This window comes from Mastomys coucha, unplaced genomic scaffold (assembly GCF_008632895.1).
Source record: "Mastomys coucha isolate ucsf_1 unplaced genomic scaffold, UCSF_Mcou_1 pScaffold22, whole genome shotgun sequence".
NCBI lineage: Eukaryota > Metazoa > Chordata > Mammalia > Rodentia > Muridae > Mastomys > Mastomys coucha.
In genome coordinates, this window is record NW_022196905.1 from 215,872,740 (window position 1) to 215,890,957 (window position 18,218).

The window sequence follows — 18,218 nt, forward strand, 5'->3', positions numbered from 1 at the left end:
ACCCTACACATCCACAACAGGGCCCCACCCCACCTATCTACTACCCCCATTTACCCTACACATCCACACAGGGCCCCACCCCATCTATCCACTGCACCTCTTGAAGAGCTTTACTACAGTCAGTCACCTGCAAATGCTGGCACTCAGACCGTGCTTCATGGCTGCACTGTGGCTGGTACCTCAGCGGCCAAGACACTGATCCCCTCATGCTTACAAACGTACCCATGTGCCATGACTGCTCGCTAACCATGTGCCACATCCCAAGTGCCATGACTGCTCGCTAACCATGTGCCACATCCCATGTGCCATGACTGCTCGCTAACCATGTGCCACATCCCATGTGCCATGACTGCTTGCTAAACATGTGCCACATCTCATGTGCCATGACTGCTCGCTAAACATGTGCCACATCCCATGTGCCATGAGTGCTCGCTAACCATGTGCCACATCCCATGTGCCATGAGTGCTCGCTCAACATGTGCCACATCCCATGTGCCATGAGTGCTCGCTCAACATGTGCCACATCCCATGTGCCATGACTGCTTGCTAAACATGTGCCACATCCCATGTGCCATGACTGCTCGCTAAACATGTGCCATGAGTGCTCGCTAACCATGTGCCACATAGGATTCCGGCTTCCCAAGGCAAAGAGCAAAACGGGTTCTCATTCAAGTCAAATCCAGGAAAGACTCAATTTTCTCATACTGTCTCACAGATTTCTGCCTGGTTTTTTGCTTTTTGTTTCTGCTTTTATTTTTTAACATAACTCCTTTTTAATTCCTTCCAATTTGTTGTCTCATATATTTTAAAACAAGCCATACTCTGTTAGTCACAATCCCTGAAACCAAGGCTGAGGACCTGGCCCGGTTCCAGGTCAATTCCTCATTTCCTTCACTCAATGAAGAACTTCAACTTTATTTTCACTGTGTTAAAAAACAATGCTCCCACCTTGCCAACCTAGAGAAGCACATACTAAACAATGATGTATCGCATGTTCCCTTTCAACTTAAAAAAAATCTAAGTCCCCAAACGCATGCCGTCTTAAGTCTAAACAAATACAAACCTGCACTTTACCCAGGGGTTTCTCCTGCCCAGTACACAGCTCACCTAGAAAAATAATCACTTAATTGTGTCTTCTGTTCTACTTTCATGGTAGATTGTAAACATTAAGTCAAACTTTTAAAGATTAGGGCAAAACAGAAATCAGACCTGAGAAAGTTAAAGTATACAAACTATCATACATTTTCCAGGACATAAACGCTCACTAGTTTACAGTAGTAATTTTCTAAGTTAAAAATTGTAATCTCCACAAAGGTCTCCCTTCTCTTCCTCAGTGAGATAAAGTAAACATGGGCAGACCTCCACAGTGCGAGGGGGAGCTGCAGCTTCTGAGGACAGCAAGTGTGCTGAAATGCAATGTGCCCCGCGGTGCACGACCTGTCTCCTCTGCTCTGCCACGTGCTAGCACCCATCTTCCATACAGAGGCACCCCGTGTCACCCATTTAAGTCCGTTTCTTCTCATTACCTGAGGGAAGCCGCTGCTAAGGCTGAGTCCACTTTCTTTGCTCCAGGGAACACTGTGAAGCTAACACTGGCTACACCACTGGCTCACGCAGGTAAAGAAGGAAAGAGGAAGGAGAGCAAGGTCACCTAGACCAGGGAAAATGAGCATGAAAGTGGATGGCAGAAGCATCCAGAGACCAGCGAAGACGCGAGTGGCTGTGCACTAAACTGGTGAGCGATGATGAACAGGAGACACCCGATTCAGAATCCAGGGATATAGGAAAGGGGTGTGAGGAGCTCCGGGAGTGAATTAATAATGCACATTACAGATAAAGGCCTCAATCTTTCACGAGCTGAGGGCAGAGTCTTTGATCTAATTACCTCTCAATTCCACTGCAGTGTGGATTGAATTTCCAAGCCATGGACTTCACCAGTCAAATTAAAATGCAGTTGACAAGTAACAAAAGTGAATAAGAAGAAAATAGAAAGGGTAGGAACACACACACACACACACACACACACACACACACGAGCACACAAATCACTTTTGGAATGAAGGAAGTAGACAACAAACTGTGGGAAATCTAAACAGTGAGAATCTAAAATGAGCAAGAACGAGAAGCGCAAACCCTCAGGCTACGGAGTGTGTTACATCTCCTTTCCTGAGAACTGAGCATTAATGATTTCCAGGCACGGAAGTAGACCAACATAAAGACACGGGTGACCATGAGAAAATTAACTTAAAGTACAGAAATCAGACACCAGTGAGACCATGAGTCACTTCCCTCTGGTTTCAGGAGCAGGCTCTCCACTTAGTAATCCTATCTACCCTACACCTTACATGCTAATCACCTTCCGACTAAACCCTGTAAATGAGTGGATGAAATAGATGGGTGATGGACTAACAACCTGATGGCTGGTCCGATAGAGTAAGAACCAGGAAAGCTCTCGTTTCCCCATGAGTGTACGTAAAACAGATATGAGTGGCCCAAAGTGGAACACAGGCACTGTGGTGCAAGCAGGAACAAGAACACTCTTAAAATATTTTACAGCTGTGTGATTCTACAGAAACAAATGATCTAATTCCATCCACCAATACATCCATCCAGATTGTATCTAGCAACCTCCTGAGCGCCGGGCATGCAACAATGTGCGTCATGCTGTGGACTGACTACACCATTCGGTTGCAGTGTGTGTGATGACAAGAGAGGAAGGGTCACCAACATTCATGTTCATAGTCACAGGACTTACACTATAAGTGTCCAATATTTCATTTTCAGTAGGACATATATGTGCATTTGTATGTATTATATATATATGTATGTATGTATGTATGTATACACACAAAACACACACACTAGTGTGTTCACAAACACAAATGAAGCCTACATAGCCCTCCAGTACGCAAAGACAAACTTTCATATGAATTCTATAAGGAGAAAACACGTAATTTCATGCATACGCAAATATTAACCATTATTTTTAGTATACTCTAATCAATGCTAAGGTAAGACTTGAAAACAAAAGGGAAAAAACCAGTATACATGAAATCGATAAAAAATTCTGTGAGTAAATCTTTACAGCACGATTTGCCTCATGCTGTAGCAGAAGCATGGTTTTGCCAGCTGCAGATAGTTTCTTTGAGTGTATGAAGAAGGGAATTCTAGGAACTTTTCAGAGGGTATAAAAGCCAGAGTCCCAAGAGGGGCCACACAGAGGCTCGAAGGCGGCTGCTTTCCCGGCCCCTGTTGCTGCTGTTTGTCAAGTGGTTGCGAGCAGAGAGATGAGAAGAAACTAGAAATCCTGATGATGAAGATTGGATGTGCCCCAAGGAACAACACCCCTGATAAGCAGGAAGAAGCCTAATGAGGTCTATGCCCCCTCTCTCCTCAAGCCTTCTTTATCTCCTACCTAGTGTTGGGAGTTAGAAGGGTTTAGAGTGGAATAATGTTGGAAGGGTAGTAGGTATAACCACTCAATAAAGAAATCCCGAAAATCGGGTCTACATGAACAAGCAGAGTTCTACTGAGGAAGATTAAGACGTCGTTATCTTCAGGAAAATGGACAGGTCCAGAGATCATCATGTCAAGAGAAAAGAGCCAGACTTGGAAGATGAAGAACTCCTTGACAGGTGTTTGCCGTTTCTCTGAAGCAGAGAAAAAGAGAAAGTCTGCCTGCCAGGCAGAGTCAAGGCAGTCAGGGTCTGTTGGCAGATTTCCCAGCCTGCTGAAGCATGGGAGGATAAGTGGGGGAGCACATGAGGCTCAAGGCAAGGGGCTGGAGATTCTATTGGCCTTGGAAGGAATGGGGACACTTTTGGGGTGAGAACAACTGTCTTTTGTATATTTCAGCAAAACTGTTTCTGTTAGCTGTGGTTTTGCCTCCCATGGTACTGTAGTATAAGAAGACAATGAGAAATACATATGGGGCTGGCATGGTAATGACCCGCAGCCCTCCCATAGCTGTCTCTTGCATCGTTTTTTCTATCTTTCCTATAATCATTCTCACTCCCTCTCAGAGGACTTCAACTTTGCGCCAGCCCTTTTTCCCTCAGATGTCAAACTGGAAGGAACAGGAAAACACAAAGGACATTAGAACTAAGGAGGGATGGGACTTGCGATGTGGGAGAGAAGAGGTGGGGGAGGTAAAGGGAGGGGGAGACCCCTTACATAGTATAACAAGCAGATACTAACAAAGAGAAGAGCCAAGTACTTGTTTAGTTTTTAACTGTGCTATAAAATTTAAACCTAATTCCAAAATAGCCAGGTGTATTATTATACATGAAAGACATGACCATGGCCCATCTATAAATATAAAATACAGTGCATGCTAGGAAGACAATCAACCTTTATTTAACAGAAATGACTCATGGAAAATGTGTCTCTCCCATGCAGCAGGATGGCCCAGTGGTTAACGGCGCCGGGCCAGGAAGCCTGACAAGCAGAGTTCAGCAGACCTGCATACAGGTAAGGCATCCCTCACAAGCTGTCCTGTGACCAACACATACACACCAAGGAACATGTGTGCACCAGCACACAATAAAGGAATAAATGTAATACACATAGTAAGAGAGTATAGAATTCCTGTTCACCAAGAATATTTCCAACTTTTTCTGTCTTTTGACCTGATAATTAGCATGTAGGAGAATAACATTACAGACAAGAGTTGGGGAGATGATTCAGCAAGCAAAGCACTTATGATATATAAGCATAAGGTTGTGAGTTCAGATTTCCCAGCTCCCATGTAAAAACAAAGCATTCCCAATAACTAACATCCATGGGTGGCATCTCTGCCATCTCCCTTCCTTCAGGTCTTGCTGTCAGTTGCAAACTTGATTTTACATTCTCATTCTAAATACACTTACTAGTTCTTTGAGAATTCCATACACACATATAAAACATCTGGGCCATGCTCACCCCACACCTCTCAGGTCTGCTCTCCACTGCTTACCCACCTCCCACACCCACACCTGCTGAGTCCAATTTATGTCATCTTTGTATACATGGGTGTGGGGTCCTCACTGGCACGTGCTCCTCCTGGTTGACATTCTCCACCCAAACCAACCAGTAACTGCACAGAGGAAAGAGGCAGTCTGGCATGTGACAGGAACTATGATCCACACTCATGGCCAGTATCCCACTCCTACTTCCCACCTAGCACAAGTTGGAGAAGGTACAAAGCAAACACCAGACCTAAGCCAGGATTTCTACATTCACAGCAAACCTCATCGCCTCTAATCTGAGTCTCAAGTACAGCAGGCATTTGGTTTATTAAAAGCTACCTTTGAAGGCAGATCAAATGGACTTCATACCAATATGGCCTCCCTTACTTCCTGTTCAAACAAAACAGAGAAAAGGTTTCTGTTTCAGGGTAGATGGCGCCTGGGTTCACTACTAGGACCTGTACAACCATCCAAGCCAGCAGGTGAGGTTTGGATGAAGACCAAATCAAAGCTGCGGGAGATCTGCAGGGTTGTAGGGTCCAAACTGCAGAAGTCTAAGCCCTGCCTGTCCCTGGATCTCAGCCGCAGCTATGACTCACCACGTGGGTCCAGCAGTCTCTCCTCATGGTCCAATTCTTGACAGAAGGAATATGCCATACAGTGTCCCCAGTATGAGCTGTGAGACAGCGGCAGGCTTCCTCTAACTTGTTCTGAACCACCAACAGGACCAAGACTATTAAACAGTGTGCTTGCTTAACTACCTCCTGAGTTGTCTGGGGACTGGAGGTACCTATGGCACTCTATAAATACAGTAACTCTCTTGGAATTTAGATCGTGTGTAAGGCAGATCCCACTCTGATATTTTATCTTCCAGAAAGAGATGCTCAGGCGCCGGACACATCTTCCCTTGGCTGCTTGAGCATCTGTGTAGGCCATGCCGGAGTATGTACACTGAGGCAGGTCACTTCCAGTGTGTACCCAGCACAGGCAGACTCACATTGTCCCTCTGTTCCTCCTTTCCCCGTGTCCATGCCTTCTAAAGTACTCTTCAAACCCTGTCACCTTTGTACACTCTCCTTCACCTCAGATGAGCCCGTCGAGCCTCCATCTCCTTGAGCTCACTGTGGTGAAGAGTTCAGACTTAAGTGGCTCACTCAGGTGAGAGGCCGGTGTGCAGCTTTCTACCTCTGGTCTCCACCGTCAATCACATCCGTCCTTCCACTTGAGTCCTTGAGGGAGGATGCCATCACACAGGGCTCATGTGAGAAACCCATTAGGACAAGTCTCACCTGCAGGGAGGAGGATGCTGTTTCTGGCCTTCTGTCTAAGTTTTCTGGCGTGACCAAGTTGGTCACAGGTCTCCCATGCAGATTCCTTCCCACTATGCTCCCCTGATCTCTCTGTAACTGTCTTTTTTGGGGAAGGGCAGAAGGTGCTGTGGATTAAACCAGGAGCCTTATATGTGCTAACTGAGTGGTCCACCACTTAGCTATGAGCCATCCTACCTTGATTAGTTACGGTTCCTCCATTTTGGTTCCTCCATTTTGGTCCTTCTGTCGTCTCCTCAACACAAGGACTCACGCAGATCCTATGACGGCCTTGTTATGCCTGTGGCCATGGTTCCTTGACCCTTCACACTCACCTCTGTGATGGTTCCCCTCGCTCCTCTCAGCTCCAGCTGAGTTCCTACATATATGTCACACGAAGCTTGGATTCAGAAAATCTAAAAGCAAAGTCCTCACAAACTCACTGCTCCTTGAATTTCAGCCTGGGCTAAGTGTATCAGAGACCTGGGCTTGGGAGCTGAGTCGGCTTCGCCTTTCCCTTCCTTTCCTTCCGGTGGCCACCAGGCCTATCAAGTGTCTCCTCACATCCCTTCCTGCCATATTTCCATCCTACATTTGATGGAACATCAACTTTTTTTTTTAACTTACAGAAAAATATGAAACTTGTACACTATTTCCAATATACTAGAAATACATACAGTATTATATTTCCATGTATATATATTTAATGAGAATTCCCATCATCATTATATATAGCCATGCTTATTTCCTGCAATGTTCTCCATGGTGACCACATTTAATTCTTTCCTTCTGACTTTCTGGAAGGCACGCTTTACTACTTCTTTCTGCAATCGCCCTGCTCCACAGCAACCGCACACCAGCACTTCTATCATGCTAACTTGCCCACTGACCAACCTCTCTCTGCCTCCGCCCACACCCCCGCCCCTAGCCTATGGTACCCACTCTTCCATTCCCAACTTCTGTGACAGCCACTTTCTCAGAACATGCATGAGTGAGGTCACAAAGATGCTGTCTGGTACAAGCCTTTCCATGTCGGGCTTACTTGCATTCATCCAATGAATGGAAGTGAAGGGTCAAGGAACCATGGTGTTGGGGCAAACAATAAGACCACATTCTTGTGCCTAAGCAGCTCTCTGTATGTACACATAAACCACTCTTTATCCAGTCCTCATCAGCTGGACGCTCAGGTCACTCTCATTTATTGGCTACCGGACATAATGTTGCAGTGAACATAACACGCAGGTCTATGTGGCATGCTGGCTTCACTTCCTCTGACCATATAAGCAGGAGTGTGACTACTACTCGACCATACAGCACTTCTATAATCAATTTCTGAAGCATTTCTATGCTGTATATATCCTCATTTAAGTCACTATCACCTCTTACATAAATCATGTCCAAAATCCTAACAGCCATTCGGCTGACCAGGTTTTACTATCTGATCCTCATCAATCCGACTTCCAGACTGCTTTCAACACACTGCTTGCTGTTCAAACCCATCAACAGCTCAGTGTTGTGCTTATGGAGGCCACTTGCAACCCAGCCTAGCAGCTAAGATCTGACCCAACACATTCAACTGTTCACAAAGCATCTTCCCACACAAGCTACCCACCACAGCCAGTAAAGCCTTGCCCCAGTGCCTTCTGATCCAATCTGCCCCCCTATAGCATAGAGCAGGTTACCTATGGCCTTAGACAGTGTCTCCTTCCTTTTATGAGGAAAAAGGGGTTTGCTTGCTATTAGAAAAGATCTGAGTTTCCTCCATGTCCAGGTTTTCTCCCACAGCACAGCCCACTGTTGTCACACGAGGCAGTTATCTGTTACTCTCGTGGTACTCTCGGTAACTGAGGGTGGATGAGGCAAGCAAGCGCCAGTACTCTAGCAGCTGGGGCTCACAGCTGTCCCTACTGCAAGAGTCTTTTCCTCCACCAGTCTCCAAGAAACTGCATGGGATCACTCCTAAGAGGAATGCAGAGTCAACTCTCAAAGGTGTCTGACGGTTACGACTGATTGTCAACTGGACAAGTCCTAGAATAATCCAGAGAGCATGTGTGGACTCCCTCCCCACAGCCCGGACAGTATCGAAAGCAAAACAGTGCCACTTGGGCCCCGCACGCATGCCTCACACCGTATCTGTGAGGGAATCTACAAGTTGGCTTAGACTCCGAGCATGCCTACAGAGGTACTCATGATCAGATTAACTGATGTGGGAAGATAGACTAGACCCAGTCCTTCCATGGGCTCGGGTCCCCATATGCATAGTCTTTCTATTTCCTGATGGTGAAGGTCATGGAACCAATTGCTTCAAGCCCTCGCTGCCTTGACCTCCTCACTACACTGTACTGTATCTTGAACTCTGAGTCAAAATAAGCCCTTCCCTCCGTAAGCTGCTAGGGCATAGTGATCCTCACAGCCCAGTAAAGGTTAACTGAGATACCATCACTGTCTTAGAATTGGGCTGAGCCTCATCTTAATCCTCCAGTATCTCTCCTACAGCATGACTGAAATCCAGCAGTTGCATGTGTGGCCAGGAAAATCTAAGATTAAATAAAGTAAGCTGAGATGGATAGGATGTGCACAACTCAGGCTTCAATGATGGAAAATTTCGACTAACATAAGTTGGCAGAGAGCCTCAGGCACGAGGCAGAAGTTGGCTCCTGCTCTTTGGAAGCCTCGCTTCATTCCTTCCCCCACGCAGACCAAAGCATCAGCCTTGCCTCGAAGCTGCCATCTGTTTTCAGAGCAGCCATGGCACCAGGTAATGATCAGTTCCAGGCAACCAGCACAAATCTCACCCTCAGCTTCCCTTCTGCAAATTTACCGGGAGCCCAAGACAATGCGATAGCCGCCGTGTCCTTCCGAGCATCTTCTCTTCTTTACTGTCTGTCCCTCTTGGTTACTTGAGACGGTCTCCTGCTCAAGGGACCGCATCATAATAAGGAACAGAAAGGGTACAAACCCAATCAGTTCATTTTGCTGCTTGTTCCTGAAGACACACAGAATGACTGAATCACGGGATCTCGGCGGGGGGAGTCGGTCCCCTTTGCTGAATCACAGGATCTCGGGGGAGTCGGTCCCCTTTGTGAGAAAGAAGTATTCAGTAAAAGTCCATCAGTGTTCCCAAAGCCTTGAATCAATGGTGGTCCGTCCTAGGTATCAGCAGCACCAATTGCTAAATTTACCTCTGTGTTGGGATTGGGGAGGAGGGGCGCGGCATTCAACTTGTCCCATTACCACAAGGAGAGAGGAGACACAGGCACAGCCTCCTTCACAGACAGTGAAAGGCAGATGAAGACATGAGTGTACTAAGAACACTCAAGCTGAGATGCTCGAGAGCCCTGCCTTTAGAGCCCATGGTCATCCGCTGCTCTAGGCACAAAACATCACAAACGGATCCAATTTTGGTGTAAACACACAAAACCAAGACCACTAACCTGCAGCAAAAAATTTTACCAAGAGAACTCTACCAAGATCACACGTTCTCTGTCTGAACACATGCCCGGCATGACTTGAAAATACGCCACTGCTGTTTTCTTGCCCCTGTGCTACATCCAACCCCACACCTACCTAAAGCTAGATCATTCACGTAATTTACTAGTTCAAAGTTCACTCCTACTGCACGGGTTCAAGGGCTAAGGGGTGTAAAGAGAACCACAAATAAACAAAGGAGGAAGGGAAGCTGGAGAATTCTTGATGGGAAAAAAAGAGCCACTGAACAAGAGGAGAATTCACAGCCACGCAGCAACCTTCCACTACAGGGACGTGAGGTAAGCAGGGATGTGGGTCAGTCCGTCATCTTGCAAACATTTACCCTTGTTTAATTCAATCCTTTATTGAAAGCTAACAGCTTCTCTCGGCGAGTCTTCAGAAGATGGGCAGGGTGTTAACCGCGGAGGTGACTACTCCAGCCTGCCTCGCCTGGCTGCACAATTTCAGCCTTGCCTTCGAGGTTCTGCGGGAACCTTGCAGCTCTCCAGCTCCCTCCCATGGGAAACTGTCCTTTGTTCCCACCCACTCTCACCTAGCACCCACGCTGATTAAAACAGAGATGGCAAGTGAGAAACCTATTTGCTTGTGTAAGTTTTCTGGGGACAGCTGTTCTTTATTTTCTTCACATCACACGGGACTTGCCCTAGGTGATGTGAGATTACTATGCAATCATGGTCAAATGCTGCCAGTTCACCTGGGCACCTTACCACCTAAACATAGCTCCAAAGATTAATAGTGAAACTACATATTATCTTCTGGAAAAACTCGTCCTGGACCCCCACACCAGATGAGCACTCTCTGGAAACAGCACAATGCCCAAGCCAATGTCAGGAGAATTCTCCAAAAATGTTCTAAGGAAGAGAAATCACTTAGATGAAATCACAAGGTCTGCTGTGTCTTTTCTATCCCATGAATTCCCAGCTTATCACAATGCTGAGTTTGATAACTGACAGCTTGCCCACACCAACATTTTAATGCTATGCTCTAGAAAAGTAAAGTGAATATTCAAATTACACACATATGGAAGATTTTAAAGAGAAACTTCATAAACAAAAGTGACATATAAATTTAGTTTTAACATAATGACTATTTAAAAAACAGCAACTAAGATGTTTTTAAGCAAAAAAAAATTACTGTTTTGGCTTGCACTATAGTACATATACCTCAAAATTAGGTGTTATGTGAACACATCAAGAAAAAAATGTACTGGGCATATTTCCTCTCTAGGAAGGGGAGTTATTTACTTGAGAAAATTATGTAAGCATATTTCACACTCTAAAATACTTCACACTCTTCCATATGCAAGATGATCTTTCTCTGTCTTCTATATTACCCATAATTCATAAAGTTGCTGACATAAACTCCTATATATGCTACATGGAAATATTCATTCTAACCACATATAGAAAACTAACCCTTCCAATAATTTTATAACCTATAATTTGTCAACTTGCCAGTATGATATGTTGGTTCTATCTTTTCAATGTCCAGGCCAAAGCAATCACTTACTGAATGCTTTCTACACGCACGGTGCTTCGTGTTGACAGAAACAGGAAGCATACAAAGGATAAGGAAGACATTTCTCCATTCTAAGGCCACAGTAGATTCTCAGAAACAAAATAAAGAGAGAGAGAGAGGAAGGAAGGAAGGAAGGAAGGAAGGAAGGAAGGAAGGAAGGAAGGAAGGAAGGAAGGAAGGAAGGAAGGAAAGAAGAAAAACAGAAAATGGCGGAGAGCACAGGGTGTCCTAAAGCTAGCTCATCTGTTCACCACAAACCAGGTGCATGAAGGCATACAGACAAACCCCTGTCACACTCTTTATAGAAGCCAAGGGCCTTCCAAAGCATTGTTTTGTACCTCACAAGAGCTTAGACCTCACAGCTTCCAGTCACTCAGAGGCAACGCAACCCCTTCAAGAGCCTGCTCCACCGTACTTCCATCCTGCCTGCCCAGTCTCACTTGACTCAGACCCTAGGCACAGCACATTCATTTAAACCCCAGCACCTTTACTCCCTGGGCCCAAACCCTTCTTCCTGAGAGCCCAAGGCAGCGGGAACCTGGACAATTCTTCTTTCCCTGTAGAATTCAGACCAACAGTTGGGGACACTCTTTTGTCTCCTGGCCATGGGGCCCCATGTAGTTTTTAAGTCTTGGTAAAAAAACAAAACAAAACAAAACAAAACAAAACAACAACAAAAAAAACTCTGGACTTGAATTCTGAGCAATGCTGTGAGAGTTACAACCTCTGGGCTCTTGGAATGCATTTCACATTATAAGACAAGCAAGAGCCTTGGGAGGCCAGAAGCAGAATGCTTTCCAAAGGCATATGTATTGGAGGAGTGGTGTCTAGGAAGCAAGGCTTAGCAGAAGGTCCCTGGGCCAGCCCCAGTGAGGCCTGGGAGAGGACTGTGGAAGTCTTCCTCTTTGTTTCCCTTGCTTTCTAGCCATGTGATGAGTGGTTTTACGTCACTACACAGTCCAGGTATGCTGTGCTGCTTCACCATAGGTCCAAAGCTACCAGAGCAACCGATTACAGACTGGGACCTTCAAGACTGAAAGCCAAAAACATTTATTTGTTTGTCTTTTTATAGAGGTTGAACCCTCCAGGCCTCTGTGGATCAGGATGCTTTAGAGGACAAAGGAGAATGCCAAGCCATCATCTTTCTCAGAAACACATGCAGAGCAGCAGCACTTCACCCCAAGAACCACACCACAGCTGCACAGGGAAAGCTTGCCTCCAACGAGGCAAGGAATGAAGGCTTGTATAAAACGGCCCAAAACGCTGGCACTCCTCGTCATCAAGGATGAGTGAGCTGCCCCCACAGGCTTATAAGAAGTAGATGTAAGAGAATACAAGAGGGAGGGGCTACAGTGAAACACTGGATATGGATGAACAAGAACTATGCAAATGCTCCTGAACTCCCCTGGGCTCATCTGCACGGCATCTAACAGTTTGATTCTCTCAGCTTGACACAGAGATTTGGCTTTCCTATAAGTCCCTAGTCACTTTTTATAATCCTCAAAGCCCCAGGGACCCAGTGATAGATTTCACACATCACTCACACAGAAACTATGGTTGTTCCTATGCCCTGAGAGCCTCCTCTAATTCTGCAGCTGCTCTACTCCTCTCAGGCTTCACTACCTAAAGCAGAAACCAACAATGGTCCTCAACACACTTGGAACCCACAGTCACAAAACACAGCAGGGATGTGTCACAAATGTCTGTGTGGCTTTGGTCCTCTTTACCTCCCAAAGTACTTGTAGCAATCCGGTGGTTCTCCAAGCACTACGTGACCAACGGAACTCCGGTTACATGGCCACCTTGCTTAGTTAGGGCGCAGCCCAGCCTCGGCAGTGTCTGCACAGGTCACAACCACTTCCTTTCATACTAGACTCTGTAAGCCTGCTTGCTCTCTAGCGCCCTCTAGCACTGAGCATGCACCTTCACTGTTGTGTGGAAATGCATTAGGTACATGCTTTCACTACTGACCCTTTGTGCTTCCTTCCCAACCAAATTTGAACTCCCTCAGCTACACTGTCGTCTACATCTTAGCTGATAACTCTCTGCATGCCAGGATATAACCCTCATCCCTTAGATCTAAGAAAGCCCATTTCTAAACCACAGTCCTCCATTAGCACTGAGGCCTTCCAACCCACCGGCCATCACGCACCAAAGTTCTCCTAATCTGTGCAAACTTGCTACATTTTTATTTTAGCACCTGGAATAATTCAATTGCTTACAAATCTTTCTGCTCTGTCTACTATGACTGCTTTAAGGGTACATGGAACCAACCTTTACTATCTATTCCAAAGGCCTGGGGCAAGGCTCTGGACGCCTTGAGATTGCTCAATAAATCCTACCTACAGACTGGCTTCCTTCTGACTGGCACTAGGACTAAACCATGATGGGTTATCTGTTACTGAGGCAAAGAACACTGTGCTATCTTCTTCAGAACATTTCTGTTTTATCTAGGATTAAACTGGATTGTTTTTTTAAAAAAAGAAGTTAAAAAAAAAAAGATCCCAAGTAGCAAGGGACTAGCAATACGAAAGGTGCATCCTATTTCTCCAGCACACACAGTTCTTTTCCTGGGACAATGCTGTATCGTAACCATGCAGTGAGCTTTTGAAATAGCCAGTCCCCAGTTCACAACATTAGCAATTAAGTCAGACTGTGTGCCAGAGGCTGCATCGGTACCGTTAAAGGTTCACTGTGGTGAATGTGCAGCAGACGTTAGCAACAAATGTTTGATGAAATCCTTCAGCATGGATAAGACATTAAGTTTCTCACCCTGAATCTGATGCCCATATACTGTGTAATTTTATGAGCAAATAAATGTGTGTGGTTTGACTGATTCTGAGATGTGGCAAACCTAGAATCCCTGCCAGCCAGTCCCACCCAGCCAGAGAGATGTTAGTGGCTGTATCACTTTCTGATATTGAATGTTTTTATCTAAAATAATGTTACTATAAAACAGTACCTTTTCTTGGTGTGCTAATGGCTACAGCAAAATTTTGACATTTGTCTGATTTGACTTGGTGCAGGTGAGATACAAATTAAAAAGCAGTAGTTTGTGATCCACAGAGCACAAAAACCTCCAAGCCCTGCGTTACACAGAGCTAGGACCCCAAAGACTATCAACAACAACTAAGACATTGCCAAACAAACTTTCAATGTTTCACTACAGACAACTGAAGAGGAAAAAAAATCAGGCCAGTGGAAACAGAAGACCAGGGTGGGAATGACGGGTGACGGCGAAGTTTCAGAAGGGAACACAGCGGAAATCAAAAGTCTACCATTAGTACGACTGCAAGACTGTCTGAAACTCTAAACATCTGAGGAGTTAATGTCAGTGAATTTCCAGCCCCACCTCTATCTGAGCTGCTCTAGATAGCTTGTGGCCTCTGGGGACAGTCACTTTGCTTTGCAGTGCGGCCCCTGGCGGGCCCAGCACACTGCACTGCTGCTGTGATCAAACACTATGAGCACAAGCAGGTCAGGGAGGAAAGGGTTTACTGGCTTAGGTGTCCACAGCACCATTCATTATAAAAGTAAGTCAGGACAGGAAATCAAGCAAGACAGGAACCTGGAGGCAGGAGCTGATGCAGAGGTCATGGGGAAGCACGGTGTACTGGATTAATCCTTGTGACTTTCTCAGCCTGGCTTCTTCTAACACCCAGGATAGTCAGCCTAGAAGTGGCACCACTCATCATGGGCTGGACCCTCCCCCACCAATCACTAACTAAGAGAGCATGCCCTACAGGCTTACCCCATCTTATGGAGGCATTTTCATAACTGAGGCCCCCCTCCTCTCAGATGACTGTAGCCTGTGTCACGCTGTCATGAAACTATCCAGCAAGTCCCACACCATGAGTACAGGGCCACAAAACTGGATTCCGTAGATGACTTGAAAGGGATGAGCACAGAAAGATGGAAGGAGGTAGGTGTGGTTCTGAGAGGAGTTAGGGGTCTGGGGGTGAATATGATCAAAATACATAGTGCTCAGGTATAAAATCCTCAAACAACTCATACAAATAGTGTTCTGTAAAAGATCACTGAACTTCACCTGGGCAGTGGTGGCGCATGCCTCTAATCCCAGCACTTGGGAGGCAGAGGCAGGTGGATTTCTGAGTTCGAGCCCAGCCTGGTCTACAGAATAAGTTCTAGGACAGCCAGGGCTATACGGAGAAGCCCTGTCTCAAAAAACAAACAAACAGACAAACAAAAAAGATCACTGAACTTCACTATTTTCAAATCTTACCTCAGCAAATGTGTGCTAAAGATCAAACAGAACTTTGCACATCCCAGGTTCTACTATTGAGCTTCAGCCCAGAAAGATCATGTTTAACAGGATCCCACAAGAGTAAGAAAACCAGCAGTAAGGTGCTTGAACAAAATGTGCTAAGAATTTGTTTTTCAACTGCTGGTTCTTCCATAGAATGAGCTGAATTGTATCCCACAAAGTTCTCAACCTCAGAACCTCAGAATGTAACATTTAAAAAAAAATGGGCCTTTAAGGAGATGGTTAGTGTATTAGACTAAGTTGCGAATGTGCACAAATACACACACACACACACACACACACACACACACACACGCTGCCCCAAGCATAACATGCATCCTTATAAAAAAGAGCAAATCTAAATACACAAAAGAGACAGAAGGGACATGTATGTATACACACAGAAGGGACATGTATATAAACAGAAGGGACACATTTATACACAGAAGGCACATGTATGTATACACACAGAAAAGGCACAACAAGGGGATCCCACCTACAAGCCAAGGGCACAGGCTAAGAGAAATCTGACCCTGCCAGCTCTTGTGCTCCGCCCTCCCACCTCCGGGACTGTGAAGAGACATTACCACCTGGGCCATCCACCCTGTGGTATTTTCTGTGATAACAGAGCTACAAGCAAATGTGATTCCATTTTAACTATGACCTCATTTGCTACTGCAAAAAAGAAGTACGTGAAGTTTTCCCACATTGACGTGGAAAGTGTAGAGGTACTCCCACTGTTATTGCAGGAGTAACTACTGCCCATGCTATGTAGTAAAGTTCACGGTGTAACACACAGCCATGCGCTGAGGCTCGGCTGTTACATACCTACGGGTCTCCTCCAATAAAGCTGCTGAGCAAAGCACGTTACCTCGTGTTTCAACAGCGCTGATGCATTTTCTGAGAATCGTGAATCCCATCTTATCCAGCTGTGCACCTAAACAAACAGTTACAAGATGTCAAGGGCAAGTAGTCGCTCTATTTCTTTCCCTTACAAAAAGAAGGAAAGAATTAAGGTAATATAACTAACTGTTGTTTCTATATTTTAAACTGCTCAAAGTCACCTCTTTCCCATGTAATGGTATAGATACAAAAGTTATGTATTTATATCAAGATGGCCAATTATCAATTTATAATTCAATTTGCAACATAAAATTTTAAGTTAATCAGTATGGATTACCCTAAACAGTAAAAGAAAATAATAGCAATCTCTAAAGGAGGCTACCTAAAAATTATTTGAATTTTGCCAAAACTTCTAAGAGTAGCTGAGTTAAAGAAAAGCACACATCGGCATGAAGGCTTCCAGGGAGCATCTGAGCTTTTGTCTAACACAGGAACAAAATGGTTAAGAACGGCTTTTGTTAAATGCTAGCTGGGCAATAAGCTTAAGTTAAAATTTTGATAATTTGTGCAATTTACCAACCTTTTTTAATGACATTATTATTTTCATAATTTGAAATGAAAACAGATGCTTCATGTGCTAGAACAGGCCAATTTAAAACTATAATTTTATGTTTTTTCTAGTATAAATGTTTGCTTATGGCCAGGCTGGCATATATTTGGAGATCTTGGTTTTGCTTCAAAACTTAGGGAAAGGAAGCAGCGTCTCTAGCCACCGCTCCAGGGCCCAAGGGACAGCAGCGTTAGCGCTCGCTTCACGAGACTTACAGTCCTTGGATATAAACTTGGTTCAGCATCGGCATCACTACGCTTAATGTGAAGTTTAATGGTGAAAACTGAACAGAGGTTTCAAGAATCTCCTATCGGTAACACTATATAAAATGCAAGTTGTTTCTTTCTGCTTTGCAAAGCCTTCTCCAGAAGAGGCATGCTTCAACATCTTGATGATAAACAGTAGAGACAGAAGGGGAAGACTGGGAAGAAGGAGAGGACTGTGAGGGATGGAAGGCTGAAGACAGAGACAAGACAGCAAAGAAACGCACAGCTGAGAAGGGGCCAGTGTGGACACACTCGCTGCGGGGCGTCTGTCAGCATCTGGGGCCAGGCTGCGGATCCTTAGTCTTGATTCAAGAATGAGCACAGGTGATTACACCTGTTTGGAAACCATGTGTACATAACACAGCATCTCCTGTGGCTTTGCTAAGCATAACCTCGATTTTGCAGATCCTTCTTGTACTGTATGTAAACGGCTCAGCACCTCCCTGCTGCTGCTGTTTCCCAAGTGCATGTGTCCTGGAGAGCTAGCACATACTCTGGCTGCAAGGCCGGAGGCTTTCAAGGTGTAACAGGAGTACACGGGCGGTCAAAAATCATCCTGGCAAGAGAATAAAGCCAGGAGCTTATCAAGGAGTTCTCAGTCCTGACCACCACATTATACGACAAGTGCTTGCACACAGAAATCTGCCCAGCAGGCTGGGACCATTCTTGTTTTTTATTACTCATTGTGGCCAAGGATGACTATTTTAAACTACCTGAAGTAATTCTTACACTAGGCTGATTTTTGACCACCCGTGTACTCCTGTTACACCTTGAAACCCTCTGGCCTTGTAGCCAGAGTGTATGCTAGCTCTCCAGGACACATGCACTTGGGAAACAGCAGCAGCAGGGAGGTACTGAGCCGTTTACATACAGCACAATAAGAACTCACTGAGAACACCTGAAGGTCCTACAGTATGTAGCAAGACCACTCACCAACTAAGCACTATGGTCCAGAGAATCTGCTTACTTCTATCA

General features: G+C 45.3%; 1 protein-coding gene across 6 annotated transcripts in view; it reads right to left on the reverse strand.

Moving 5' to 3' along the window:
• Positions 1-18,218, reverse strand: part of Arhgap10 (Rho GTPase activating protein 10) — a 258,556-nt gene that overhangs the window by 115,422 nt on the left and 124,916 nt on the right. For all 6 annotated transcript variants that reach the window (XR_004110059.1, XR_004110057.1, XR_004110058.1 and 3 more), the window contains one exon: positions 16,396-16,461. Coding sequence is in view for 3 of the 6 variants with exons in the window: in XM_031340368.1 (XP_031196228.1) it covers positions 16,396-16,461 (66 nt within the window). In the remaining 3 variants the exon portion in view is untranslated. The remainder of the gene's footprint in view (positions 1-16,395; positions 16,462-18,218) is intronic.